Below are 12756 nucleotides of genomic sequence, written 5' to 3'. Positions count from 1 at the left end.
GTGTCTAACTCAATCAGAGAAGGGGCCAAAATCTAAAATTCAGCCTAAATCGCGGGCCGAATGGTTTACTGAACAGTCATAAACTGTCATTGTGATGGAAACACAGCGGAGTGCAGTGATGACAGCGCGGTGCGGGCCACAGTGCAAGGCCTGGCGGGACGCATTTGGCCCGCGGGTCTTGTGTTTGACACGTGTGCTTTAGGTGTATGTGTTTCTTTTTTAAATATATTTTATTGATTTTCTACAGAGAGGAAGGGAGAGAGATAGAGAGCTAGAAATGTCGATGAGAGAGAAACATCGACCAGCTGCCTCTTGCACACCCCCTATCAGGGATGTGCCCGCAACCAATGTACATGCCTTTGACCGGAATCGAACCTGGGACATTTCAGTCCGCAGACCGACGCTCTACCCCTGAGTCAAACCTGCTTCGGCTAGGTGTATGTGTTTAAGCAGACTTATATTTTCTCTCATGACTTGAGCTATTTTCTAAATTCAGATGACTCACTTGATTGCTGTCCTGCTAGGTTCAAATTTCCAACAGCTCTGGCTACTCATGTAGATAGATCTCCTTATAGGTACATGTTTTCTCAGGTCCCTAACTAACTTCTGAAATCATCTGTTCATACTGCGTCCTTTATGTTATTTAATGGTATCTTAAATGATGCAATCAGCTAATTTATAAACCTTCTCCCATTGCCGTACCTGCCTTATTTAGAATGTAAGAGATGCCACGAGTTCTCTTTTCCATTCCAGAAATACCTCCCTCCCACTTCTTTCCTCTGTCTTAATTCATTTCTGTATATTTAAGAAATCTGGGTGGTTAAGACAATTTCTTAACTTGTTTTTCTGCCTCTGATTCTTCCTTTTGTAATCCATCCCAATACTTAAGTTACTTTTCTAAGTTCTGTGGATATTTCTTCTCTGCTTACTTTCTATTGGTTGCCCTGAATTCTCTTTGATTGTTGAAAATGGTAAGAGCTAGTTAAAAGAGTAGTACTGGATTGTTTAATAATGATAGAATGGATAAAGGATGGCTCATTTCTAGAATATTATTAATTTTTGCCTTTTGAACAGAACAAGCTATAAAATCTCCACCTAGTGGCAACTTTGGGTTACTGCATACTTGACAGAAGTGTCTGGCCTTGTCAGAAGTAGTGCTAGACTATGACACAGAGCATTTTATTTATTTTTTGACATAGAGCATTATACATAATTATTTCATTTGCTTCTTCATAACAGAACTAGGAAGTAAGTAGTATTAATTCCCATTTTTACATATGGAGAAACAGAGACTTATACAATTTAAGTAAATTGCCAAAGATAATAAACTAACAAGTAGTTAGCATGCATACTAAATTTTTTTTGAGTGGGTTTGTTAGTGGTGGGGAGATGGGAGAGAGATGATCTGAACAGATTATTAAATACTAGAAGCCTGTTGCACGATATTTGTGCAAGAATAGGCCTTCCTTCCCCTGGCTTCACTCCCAGCTGCCTAGGAGCTGGCACATCCCTGCTCCCGGCCCACCCGGGGGCCGGCAAGTCCTAGCTTCTTTCCGGAGCACCACTTCTGTAGCTCCATCCGTTGCCCCCCTTCCCCTCATAGCAGGCATCACACTGCTCCATGCCTGCACATGCAAACTTACCTCCATCTTTGTTGGGTTAATTTGTATACTCACTATGATTGGCTGTGGGCATAGTGGAGTGATGGTTAATTTGCATGTTTCTCTTTTATTAAGTAAGATGCTGTATTTAAGAATAGGATAATAAACTGGCCACTTTTTAAAAGAGTTTTGATATCCACCTTTTTAAATTATTCTCCAAAGGGATTGTGCCAGTTTATATTAGTGTTGAGAAGAAATAATGGTACTCTTTTGTCCAAACCCTTGATAAAGTAGGAGAACATTTGATTTTTAAAATTTTTTTAGTCGTGAATTATCTACCAGTTAGTTTGGTTATGACAGATTATTTATTATAATTTATAAGTGCCATTAGATTTTTTTCCCCTGTAAGAGATGGGAAATAGAATATTATTTAAAATAATATTTTTATAAAGATAAATTTTTATAAATGGAATAGATTAGAACAGAGTGACTATTGGCAAGGAAACTAGATAAGTGATATTTGGTTTGGATGGTAGCAGAAATAGGTAGAAATAGGAGTGAATTTGTGAAATAATAATATCAAGAAAGAATTAACAGGACATGGAGACTAAGCAGGATGAAGGAGAAGTCAACAATGAATGTGAAACTTAGCTTTCTTTAGAGGCCCAGAATAATTTACATATATAAAAAGATATTTACATATTAATATATTTAAAATTCACATAACATAAAATTTATCATTTTAACCTTTTTAAAGTGTATAGTTCAGCCGAAACCGGTTTTGCTCAGTGGATAGAGCGTCGGCCTAGGGACTGAAAGGGCATGTACCTTGGTTGCGGGCACATCCCCGGTGTGGGGTGTGCAAGAGGCAGCTGATTGATGTTTCTCTCTCATCGATGTTTCTAACTCTCTATCCCTCTCCCTTCCTCTCTGTAAAAAATCAATAAAATATATTAAAAAAATAAAGTGTACAGTTCAGTAGTTCATAGTATATTCACAAAGTTTGCAACCATTGCCATTAATTTCAGAACATTTTTATCACCTTCCCCTTCCTGCTTCATACCTCCCAATTCCAACCTCTTATCTCCTGGAAACCACTGATCTCCCTTCTGCTTGAATTTGTCTACCTGGACATTTTATATAAATGGAATCATACACTATTTGGACTTTTGTGTCTGGCTTCTTTCAATTAGTAATGTTTTCATGGTTCAGCTGTGTTACAGCATATGTTAATCAGTACTTCATTTCTTTTTATGGCTGAATAGTATTCCATCACATAGATTTTACTTGTCCATTCTTGAATTGATTCCTTTTTGTGTGTGGCTACTATGAATATTGTTTCTGTAAACATTTGTATACAAGTTTTTGTGTAAATATATTTACTTTTAATTCTCTTGGGCATTTTACATACCCACCAGCAGTGTATGAGAGTTTCAGTTTCTATCATTGCCAACACTTTTTATTTTACATTTTAAAATTATAGCTATCCTAGTTTATGTAGATAGTATCTTACTGTGGCTTTGATTTTTATTTTTCTAATGACTGGTAATGTTGAGCATCTTCTCATGTAAATTCTATTCAAATTTTTTGCCCAGTTTATTTTTGCAAAGGCTATCATTTATTTTCCCATTTAACTTAATAGATACCTATTTCACTGGATCCATTTCTCCATAAAACATTAGTGGTACATACTTTTCAGTTTTTCTTCTAAATTCTGTTGCAAACAAATATATTTATAGGTTACTTACAGTAGTCATATATTCTTTTTTATTTTTGTTATTTTTTATTGTAGTAAATATATATAACATAAATTTTGCCTCTTTAACCATTTTTAGGTGCCTACTTTAGTGACATTAAGTACATTTACAATGTTGTGCAAGCATGATCACTATCCATTTCCAAGACATTTTATCATCCCCCAAAAGAAACTCTGTACCTATTAAACAATAAAATTAGAAAATTTATAATATTTTTATATATCTTAAAATGGAATCTGGTTTATATCATATAAATCTATCTCAGCTTTGATTAATTTAAAGGAATATATTATATAACAGGTAGCAGATTGTGTTCTTTAATTTTTATAATTGTCATTGATTGTTAGCATTTGTTTGTGAAAGGATGATTTCTTGAAATGACAAATGTACTTGTTTTGAAAAAAATATTTTACCATTATATAGTGCATATAACTTAGTTTTATGTATTCATGTAATTTGAAGTTGAAAGTACACACACACACACACACACACACACACACATATATATGCTGTATAATTTTTTTTTTTTTTTAGGAAACCCAAGAATATACTCGAAATGTTGTTAAATATTGCCTTGAAGCTCTTCAAGACTGGTTTGAAGCAATTAACTTTGTAGATGAGGTATGTATGTTTTTGATATATGTAAAAGCATTAAGAAAAGAACTGTTTCATTACATTTAACATTGAAAATAATGAATACCTTTCCATAGGACAAGGGAAAGAAGTCAGAATGGATAATATCATTAAGTTTTAAAAAGGAAGAAGTGAGACACCAGTTCTCTGACATCTAGGAGATTACACGGAGTGTTACTTATGTTTGTTTGTTTGTTTCCTAGAGAAAGGCATGACATTTTTTCCTGTGCTTAAATGTGTATGTCTCAGTATTTGTCAGGAGTAACTTAGTTTTATTTGAAGACAAAAATGACAGTGTGAAGAGCATAGGGAATATTGATGGGAAGGGTATCACAACTTTTTAAATTGGTCATCATTCTTGTGTGGGTTTGAATAAAGGTGATTGTTAATAATGAATAACATAGGACAGGCTCTGTATGGATTAAACAAGGGCTTGCTTCTAATTGATTAGCCACTTTTACTATCAGAAGTCCCTTTTATTCCTCTTATAAAGTGGCATCACAATATGTCATATGTAGAAGGAAGACCATGTTTCAGACTACTTCAATTCCCTGGGTGATTTTTGAATCCTAGACAGATGGAACCTTTGCTATCTTTTTATTTTTAAAACTAAAACTAAACCATTAAGTTCCCCTTCCCTACACCCTAGTCTTACTCCACTATTATACTTTCTGTCTCTATGATTTTGACTAAGTAACTAATATAAGTGGAATCACATAGTATTTATCTTTTTGTGACTGGCTTATTTCACTTAGCAAAAAGTCCTCAAGGTTCATCCATCTTGTAGCATGTGTCAGAAATTTCTTCCTTTTTATGGAAGGCACACATATTTATTAGACTAATTTATAGATTTTTATTCACATAAAGAGGATGCTATTCTCATATTTTTGAAAAAACTTACACAGATATGACATATTACAGTTCTTTATAATTCTATACTGATATTAAATTAGCATTATTATCTGAATGTTCTGGATAATATTTTTTTAACATGAAAAAGCTACTAAAGTTTATAAAAGCATTAAAGTATTTTTAAATTTTTTTATTTGTTTAAAAAAGACAGCTTCATGTACTTTTGCCCTATAGTGATAGTGTGACCCGTGGGATTCACAGATTTAAAATATAAATTCTGTAATAGTCACAAGGTTGCCCAAAGTCCTTAAGATATGTTGTACTAAGCTTAATTATGGAGGCTGTGTGTTCAGCACTGTATGGGAAACATCTCACTTAGCTCATGAAGGAAACTAAGTAAGCATTTCACCTATACTCAATTGAGAACTATAGTCAGAGGCTCTTACCACTCTGAATATAACAGTGGAGTCCAGAATAACTTCTACTTGTTATGAAGTTACTTAGTTTTCTAAGCTTAGATTTCCCTTTTTATAAAATGAGATTATTAATAGTTCCTACTCCACAGGATTTTTATGAGGATTAAATGGGGTAATGTGAATAAAGTGGGGACTGGCACATGACCAGTTCTCAATGTTGGTGAGCTGCAATTGTTGTTCATGTTACTATTATGTGTTTGGTATGCGTGCGTTTGAAGATTCCCAAGTGGCCTGTTGTAAAGGAACATCTCTCCCATTTCTTGTTCTGTGCTAAAGGCTTCAGAGGATTCAGAGTTGAGTAGTATACAATTTTTGCCTTCAGGAACTTATATTTAGGTGTTTAAAATAGAATGGTTTTATCTATTCTATGTGTGTTTTAAAGCTATACTTCTAAAATTTTAAATCTTGATTAAAAATATAGGAATAAGTCAAGGTGAAAATGTGGTTTAACCATTTTAAAACCTTCTTTGAACTTCTGTAAAACATCTGACTTGTGGATTTTCTTTGTTTATTCCAGCCAGCTCCCAACCAAGTCACTTTTCATCTGCCACTACATCGTTACTTTGCTATGTTTCTGAGCAAGGTAAGATTGTCATTAAACAATTTTTTTAATATTAGAAAATAAATATTCAATTAGTAACTTTTTAATCATATTTTTTAGGCTGTGAAATGTCAAGAACTAGATTTGGATTCTGTTTTACCAGATCAGGAAATGTTAATGAAACTAATGATTCATCCACTACAAATTCAGGTACGTATTCAGGCTCTTAAAGCATTTTGATTAAATTCTTTGGTTAAATGATTCTTCCTTTATTTTATTTGTATGCCATTATCATTGCTTTAGTAGCCAAAATGTTTGAAAAACATTTAACTGGGGCAGGCGGTGGGAGGCAAGTGTGGGCTAGAAGGAGTCAGTTGGGGATCAAGACATATGTAATACTTTAAAAAATAAAGATTTAAAAAAAATTAAACTTAGTTTTCATATTTTTTTTCAGGTTATATTTAGGAATTTTTGCTTTTATGAGATTTACATTTAGTTATAGTTTTCTCAGGAATTATTTTCACTATATTTATTTGTAGGGAAAGTTTATAGCACTGTTTTGGGGAGTCAGTAGACTTAATGGATTATAGCCTTGGAGGCATCACTATTTTATTATCCATGTTGTTTAGGGTAATTCACCTACTTGATTCTTAGTTTCCTCGTTTGTAAAGTGAGAAGACATAAAAGAGAGGAGAATCAGTCTATATAAGCTCGGTGGTTTCTTTCCATTCTAACACTATAATTTTGTGGGCCAACCTTTAATTTATATACATTAGACAGACTTGCACTTCAATTTGCTTTTCTGGCAATTTTAGATTTGTTAATCATTATTAAACTTTAACTCTTGGAACAAATAAGTGATGAAGTTATGACTAAGTTTTAATTGATACAGAACATAAACAAAGAATTAAATATTAATATAGTAAGAAAATTAGTTCTAATCTGATCCTGTCTAATCTGCCAGTTATTTGGAAGTTGGCTAGTTTGGATTGAAAGTTGAGTTAAGATGAATTAAAGATATTGCTTACATTTATTGACTTTGAACATTTAGCTTTGTTTTATGCTCATTCCTGTATTCTTTAAGCATTATATAAAGCTTTTTCTTTTGAGGAGGAAAGAATTAAACATTAAATTAGTCTCAAATATTTCTCATAGATTCCTTATGAAAATTTCAGTGAATATTACTGTAAACATATTTATTTATTTATTTATTTTTATTTTATTTTTTCTTTTCCACGGTGTGGCTCGCGGTTAAAAGGGCCGCCGGCAGAGCGCCGCGGGCCCCAGTTATGCGCAAGCAACTGCTCTGGCGCTGCAGCCTGACCCCCGGGGCCACACGCAGGCGCGGCGGGGGCTCAAAGGCAGCACGTTTACTGTAAATATATTTAGAAGCCATCACTAACTTTTATAAAATGAACTCACATATACAATTCCAACAAAAGGGACTGCATAAAGCTTTAAAAAAATTTAAAGTACATATTTGAATTGAATGTCTTAAACATTGGACAGAATGTCAGGCTCATACTGTGATCTCTATACTAATAAAAGAGAAAGATGCAAATTCACAATACCTTTGCAAAACCCACCAGCCAGCCAGGAGTGAATATGCAAATTCACCCAACAAAGATGATGGGTTAATTTGCATATGCAGGTAGTGTGCGGGGCGCAGGATGCTTGCGACAACACACGTGTTTCACACCACCCCAGCAACTCTGGGCCTCTGGGCAGCGTGGGAAGGCGGAAATGCGGCTCTGGGCCATAGTGAAGGTGGTGCCTGCAGCCAGGGGAAGGCAGGCCCATTCTTGCACGAATCTTCGCGCACTGGGCCTCTAGTTAAGTTATAAAATATTTTGAAGTGATTTTTCAATATAACATATTTTATAAAAATTAAATTTAGATGACTTCTTTGTCCAATTTATATAATTTTTATTTTACTAGGCAAGTCTTGCTGAAATCCACAGTAATATGTGGGTAAGAAATGGTCTGCAAATCAAAGGACAAGCCATGACCTATGTTCAGTCTCATTTCTGTAATTCCATGATTGATCCTGACATTTACTTATTACAGGTAAGCCAGCTTGTTAATAGATGTTGTATTTTAGATTAGAAATGTCTCATTTGTACCCACAGGATTCTCATTTATCCATATGACAAAGTGACGACACAGAGAGGTCATTGCTATTGAAAAGTTCGTTACATTTCCCAAGAGAAGGGGCCGTGCCACATCACGCAGGACCTCAGAGGAAGCATTAGATTTGTGCAGGAGGTGGAAGCAGGCGGAGGGGGAAATTTAAGAGTAGAACTCTCTCTCTCTTTTTTATTGGTGTTTCCATAGGAAAGGCAAGTCAGGGTAGGGGAAACACGTTAGAATTGGCTGGTTTGAATAATTTTAGAGGAGTTTTTCGGCATAGGGACCATCCCTGGCTATCTGTTCTTGGTCCTAGATTGATTTATTGTAGGGGACATATTGGCTTGTTGTATTTGAGTTAGATAAAGGGGGTGACTGATTTGCATATAAGAGACTGGCTCTCCAGGGAGTTATTTACTGTCTTTTGGAGTTAGCTCTCCTTGAGAGCACCTGGGTCATCTCCTGTTGGATCTGTAAGGTCTCCCCAAGATTTTTTTTAAAAAATATATTTTATTGATTTTTTTACAGAGAGGAAGAGAGAGGGATAGAGAGTTAGAAACATCGATGAGAGAGAATCATCGATCAGCTGCCTCTTGCACATCCCCAACTGGGGATGTGCCTGCAACCAAGGTACATGCCATTGACCGGAACTGAACCCAGGACCTTTTAGTCTGCAAGCCGACGCTCTATCCACTGAGCCAAACCGGTTTCGGCATCCCCAAGATTTCAAAACATCCTAGATGCAAAAAATTAAACACACCCAACGTGATTGATGTAAGAAGTAAAATTGAATATGTAGAAATAAAATAGATTTTTTTTGTCTTTTTAAGGTTTGTGCTTCTAGACTTGACCCAGATTATTTTATTTCATCTGTCTTTGAAAGGTAAGCATACTTTTATAAGACAGATATTAGGAAGTATTTGAAATTTAAGTTAATTTTGTTTTAACATTCAAAAATTTGTCGCAAATATTTCTCATAGATTTAAAGTAGTGGATTTGTTGACAATGGCGTCGCAACATCAAAACACAGTACTTGATGCAGAGCACGAGAGGTCGATGTTAGAAGGCGCTCTTACATTTCTTGTGATTCTTTTGAGTCTGCGTTTACATTTAGGTAAAAAGCAGTGATGCTAATACTTGGGTATTAAATATTTTCTTCTCTTTCCTCTCCCTCCCAGTGTTAATAATTGGCTTATGGAAAAAAAGGGATATGGACATATTTAAACAGTGTTTCAAATTTAATATGTTAAGACTCTTAATTTAAGGGATCTGCAAACAGCAGGTAGTTAAAATGCAGTTATATTTGGGGCTTTGCATTCTTTGATATTTAATTTTTAAAGCATCTTATTTTTGGTTAGACAGCTTAATAAAAAGTGTGGTAAGTTGTTTCTTTATAATTTGATAGTTCATATTTATTAATTCTGTTTTTAATTATTTTAGGAATGTCTGATGATGAGATTCTTAGGGCAGAGATGGTAGCCCAGCTGTGTATGAATGACAGGACACATAGTTCATTGCTGGACCTCATATCCTTTTAAAAGTTTAATTTACTAATAGTTGCAGGGTCTAAATAATAAGTACTTTTTATGGATTAAAGATATGTCACTTTTTTTGACTAAAATTTTATTTGAATTTGAAAATAGTATGGAAAAAATAACTCCAAATGTTTGTTCAATTGTGTGTTCAGGGCTAGTGACAGATGTGTTTGCCTCTAATTGTCACCTCTCAAGGAGCTCTTTAAAAAAAAAATTTTTTTTTTGATTGATATCAGAGAGGAAAGGAAAGGAAAGGGAAAGAGCGATAGAAACATTAATCATGAGAATCATTGACCGTCTGCCTCCTGCACACCCCCTACTGGGGATCGAGCCTGCAACCGGCCATATGCCTTTGATCAGAATTGAACCTGGGACTCTTCAATCTGCAGGCTGACGTTCTGTCCACTGAGCCAAACCGTCTAGGACTTTCAGTAAGCTCTTGTTAGGCCTCTTTAGACCTCAGGACTGATGACTCTGAGCTCCGAGGATATGTATGCCCTTCTAGGACAGCTTTTGTGAAAGAAAGCTGGACACCTCGTAAAAGGCAGTGAGTACTTCATCGTACAGCCTGTCTGGAATTCTGGTTAAAATTTAGAGGTTTAACTTATTATTACCAGAGTTTTAAACATTCTAAGGACTTTTTCTTCGAGTTTACTATTAAACCAAGAGGTTTTTAAGGAAAGGACTATTGTCTACAACTTTGAAAACTTATGGTTCCTTGTATAGGACTGAGCATACATGAATGTTATTTTTTGTTACTGTTACAGAATCTTAGACCAGGATCATCATGTTATTATGTGATAAATATTTTTCTTGTAAATATTTGACTAAATTACTTTATATATTGTGAATATGTTTGGAATAGTTTGCTACAGTTTTGTGAAATGACTCCTATTGAAATTCCTATTTGATAACATTGGAGATTTTTCATAATCAGCATCCATTTGATGTTGTTTTAGAAATTTTTGAAATAATTATATACTGTGTATCAGTGCTGTAACAGAGCAAAAGCATTTTAGAAATTTTGAATTTAAAGGAATTGTACACTTTAATGTGAAACCAGTGGGAAAGAATCTGTGGTTTTCTGGTTTCCTTCTTTTAAAAAATTTGCTTAGCATCTATTTCTTTTTACTTTGAGGATGACATTTTGTCTTTTACTCATAAAAATCTTGGTTAATTTTTAGTCTGCTCTCTGATTTTCTAAGGGAAAGCACACATTTTCAAAATGATGAAAATATAAATTAATTTTTTTAGAGTTTTATTTTTCCTCTTCTGAAATTTGATTAATTTGTTTTGGGGAAATATACTTGGGGACTATTTCAGCATATACTTTATTAGTAGGCATCCAGATTAAAAATATTTTTAAAATTCACAATTATAAAGTTATTGAATTATATAGCCCTCTTGTGGCCAACTTCATATATTACAGATAATTCTGCCTTTTAAACAAAAACAGAAACTGGGTACCTTGGTAAGATTATGAAGCTTGCTTTTAGTCATGAATTTTTTTTTTCTTGACACATACATTATATTCCAGAAAATCCCAATCCCAAAAGTGGCATTATTCCAGGCAGTTATAGCTTTGAATCAGTTTTATCAGCTGTAGCTGATTTTAAGGCTCCTGTTTTTGAACCTGGAGGTTCTATGCAACAAGGCATGTATACTCCTAAAGGTACGTTTAAATACATAAATATTCTTTTAAATATCAGTTTTCCTGAAGGTAAGTTGTGTTTACTGAAAACAAATGTTTTGCCTATTATTTATTCTGCTTTTGGTTTTTTTCTTCAACTTTCTAATAGATATATGTTTGTACTTTATGGTATACAGTGATATTGCTATTATTTATTTACAAATCTATGGTTTTTACATTATGATAAAGCTTTTTAGATGACTGAATTATAAAAGGAACTTTATATATGAACTGTATCTAGTTCATTTTTATAAATGAATGAACTGTAAATAAACCACAAATTATAAAACAAAATATATACCTAAAACATTTTGAATGTATTTGCTCTCAAAATTTGATTTGGAATTAGTTCTTACCACCCATATATATATTTTTAATATATTTTATTGATTTTTTCACAGAGAGGAAGAGAGAGGGATAGAGTCAGAAACATCGATGAGAGAGAATCATCGATCAGCTGCCTCTTGTACACCCCCTACTGGGAATGTGCCCACAACCAAGGCACATGCTCTTGACCGGAATCGAACCCGGGACCCTTCAGTCCGCAGGCCGACGCTCTATCCACTGAGCTAAACTGGTCTGGGCTTACCACCCATATTTTAATTTGAAGCAGGTAAAATTAAAATCTACATAGAATACTGAAACATTTTTCTTACATTTTGAAAACATAGAATCCTTCCTTAAATGGTTGGATTCTATGATTTCCCCAGGATTTATAGATAACATGTTTGATAAGAGCCAGAAGTAGGTGAAGTCTTGATTCACAGTCTTTTCTTTTTCACTTTCACATTTTCTCTAATATAAGGTAAAATTTTGAAAGAAATAACAGTTACATGCTTCATGACCTCCTTAATACTCATTTTCTAAACAAAAAACTGATGCCCACTATTTACATGCTATGTAAATAGCATGTACTGTGTTTGGCAAAACAGCAGAATAAGCCTTATTGTGTGGCATTTTTCAGGGAGTTTACAAAGAACAATCCCAAGTTTCTGGTTGGGATATATTCCATTAAAGGAAAAGTTTTTCTTTGTTGCAGAAAGCTTTTTGTATCTAAAATTTAGGTGAGCTTCCAAGGGGAGTGGTGTTCTTGTATAGTGCAGTGCTTATTAAAGTGTGTGGTGAGAATTACCTCTGTCAGACTCTTGAGGTCCTTATTGAAAATCAAATCTGCTCTCATTAAGATCGCTAAGGATGGATTCTGGGAGTATGCTTTTTTAACAAGCTCTACAAGATTATTGTCATACACAATAAAGTTTTAGACACTGAGATGGAGCACTGGATATTTGTAGATTAGAGTCAAGAAATTGGGTGTCATATTCAAACACAGTACTGAATTGTATTAGCTACTTGTGTGATGTTGAGAAAATTTATCTTTGGATTTGATTTATTTGCAAAATGAATGGTTTTTAAGGTTTTCAAAAAGTGATTAAATAAGCCTTTTTTTATTTATTTTTAAAATAATTTTGGAGAACTAAGCCTTAAGTAAATCTGCTATCCAAACCTGCTACAAGCAGCCCAACTCTTATAAAGGTGTGTGTGAG

At 34.1% G+C, this 12756-nt stretch overlaps 1 protein-coding gene and 1 non-coding gene across 17 annotated transcripts in view; one reads left to right on the top strand and one right to left on the bottom strand.

Moving 5' to 3' along the window:
- The window catches only part of UBR3 (ubiquitin protein ligase E3 component n-recognin 3), a 128987-nt gene that overhangs the window by 51313 nt on the left and 64918 nt on the right, over positions 1 to 12756 (top strand). For all 16 annotated transcript variants that reach the window (XM_036420510.2, XM_036420513.2, XM_036420502.2 and 13 more), the window contains 8 exons: positions 3893 to 3979; positions 5837 to 5902; positions 5981 to 6070; positions 7799 to 7927; positions 8818 to 8870; positions 8968 to 9101; positions 9428 to 9513; positions 11053 to 11194. In XM_036420510.2, coding sequence (XP_036276403.1) covers positions 3893 to 3979; positions 5837 to 5902; positions 5981 to 6070; positions 7799 to 7927; positions 8818 to 8870; positions 8968 to 9101; positions 9428 to 9513; positions 11053 to 11194 — 787 coding nt within the window. The remainder of the gene's footprint in view (positions 1 to 3892; positions 3980 to 5836; positions 5903 to 5980; positions 6071 to 7798; positions 7928 to 8817; positions 8871 to 8967; positions 9102 to 9427; positions 9514 to 11052; positions 11195 to 12756) is intronic.
- Positions 7097 to 7228, bottom strand: LOC118710046. The gene has a single exon (XR_004985268.1). It is a non-coding gene; the product is annotated as a small nucleolar RNA SNORA76 (small nucleolar RNA).

The sequence above is a fragment of the Pipistrellus kuhlii genome, unplaced genomic scaffold (genome assembly GCF_014108245.1).
Source record: "Pipistrellus kuhlii isolate mPipKuh1 unplaced genomic scaffold, mPipKuh1.p scaffold_m20_p_7, whole genome shotgun sequence".
NCBI classification, from domain to species: Eukaryota; Metazoa; Chordata; class Mammalia; order Chiroptera; family Vespertilionidae; genus Pipistrellus; species Pipistrellus kuhlii.
The sequence above is the reverse complement of the archived record's forward strand: the minus strand, read 5'-3'. Positions and strand labels throughout refer to the sequence as shown.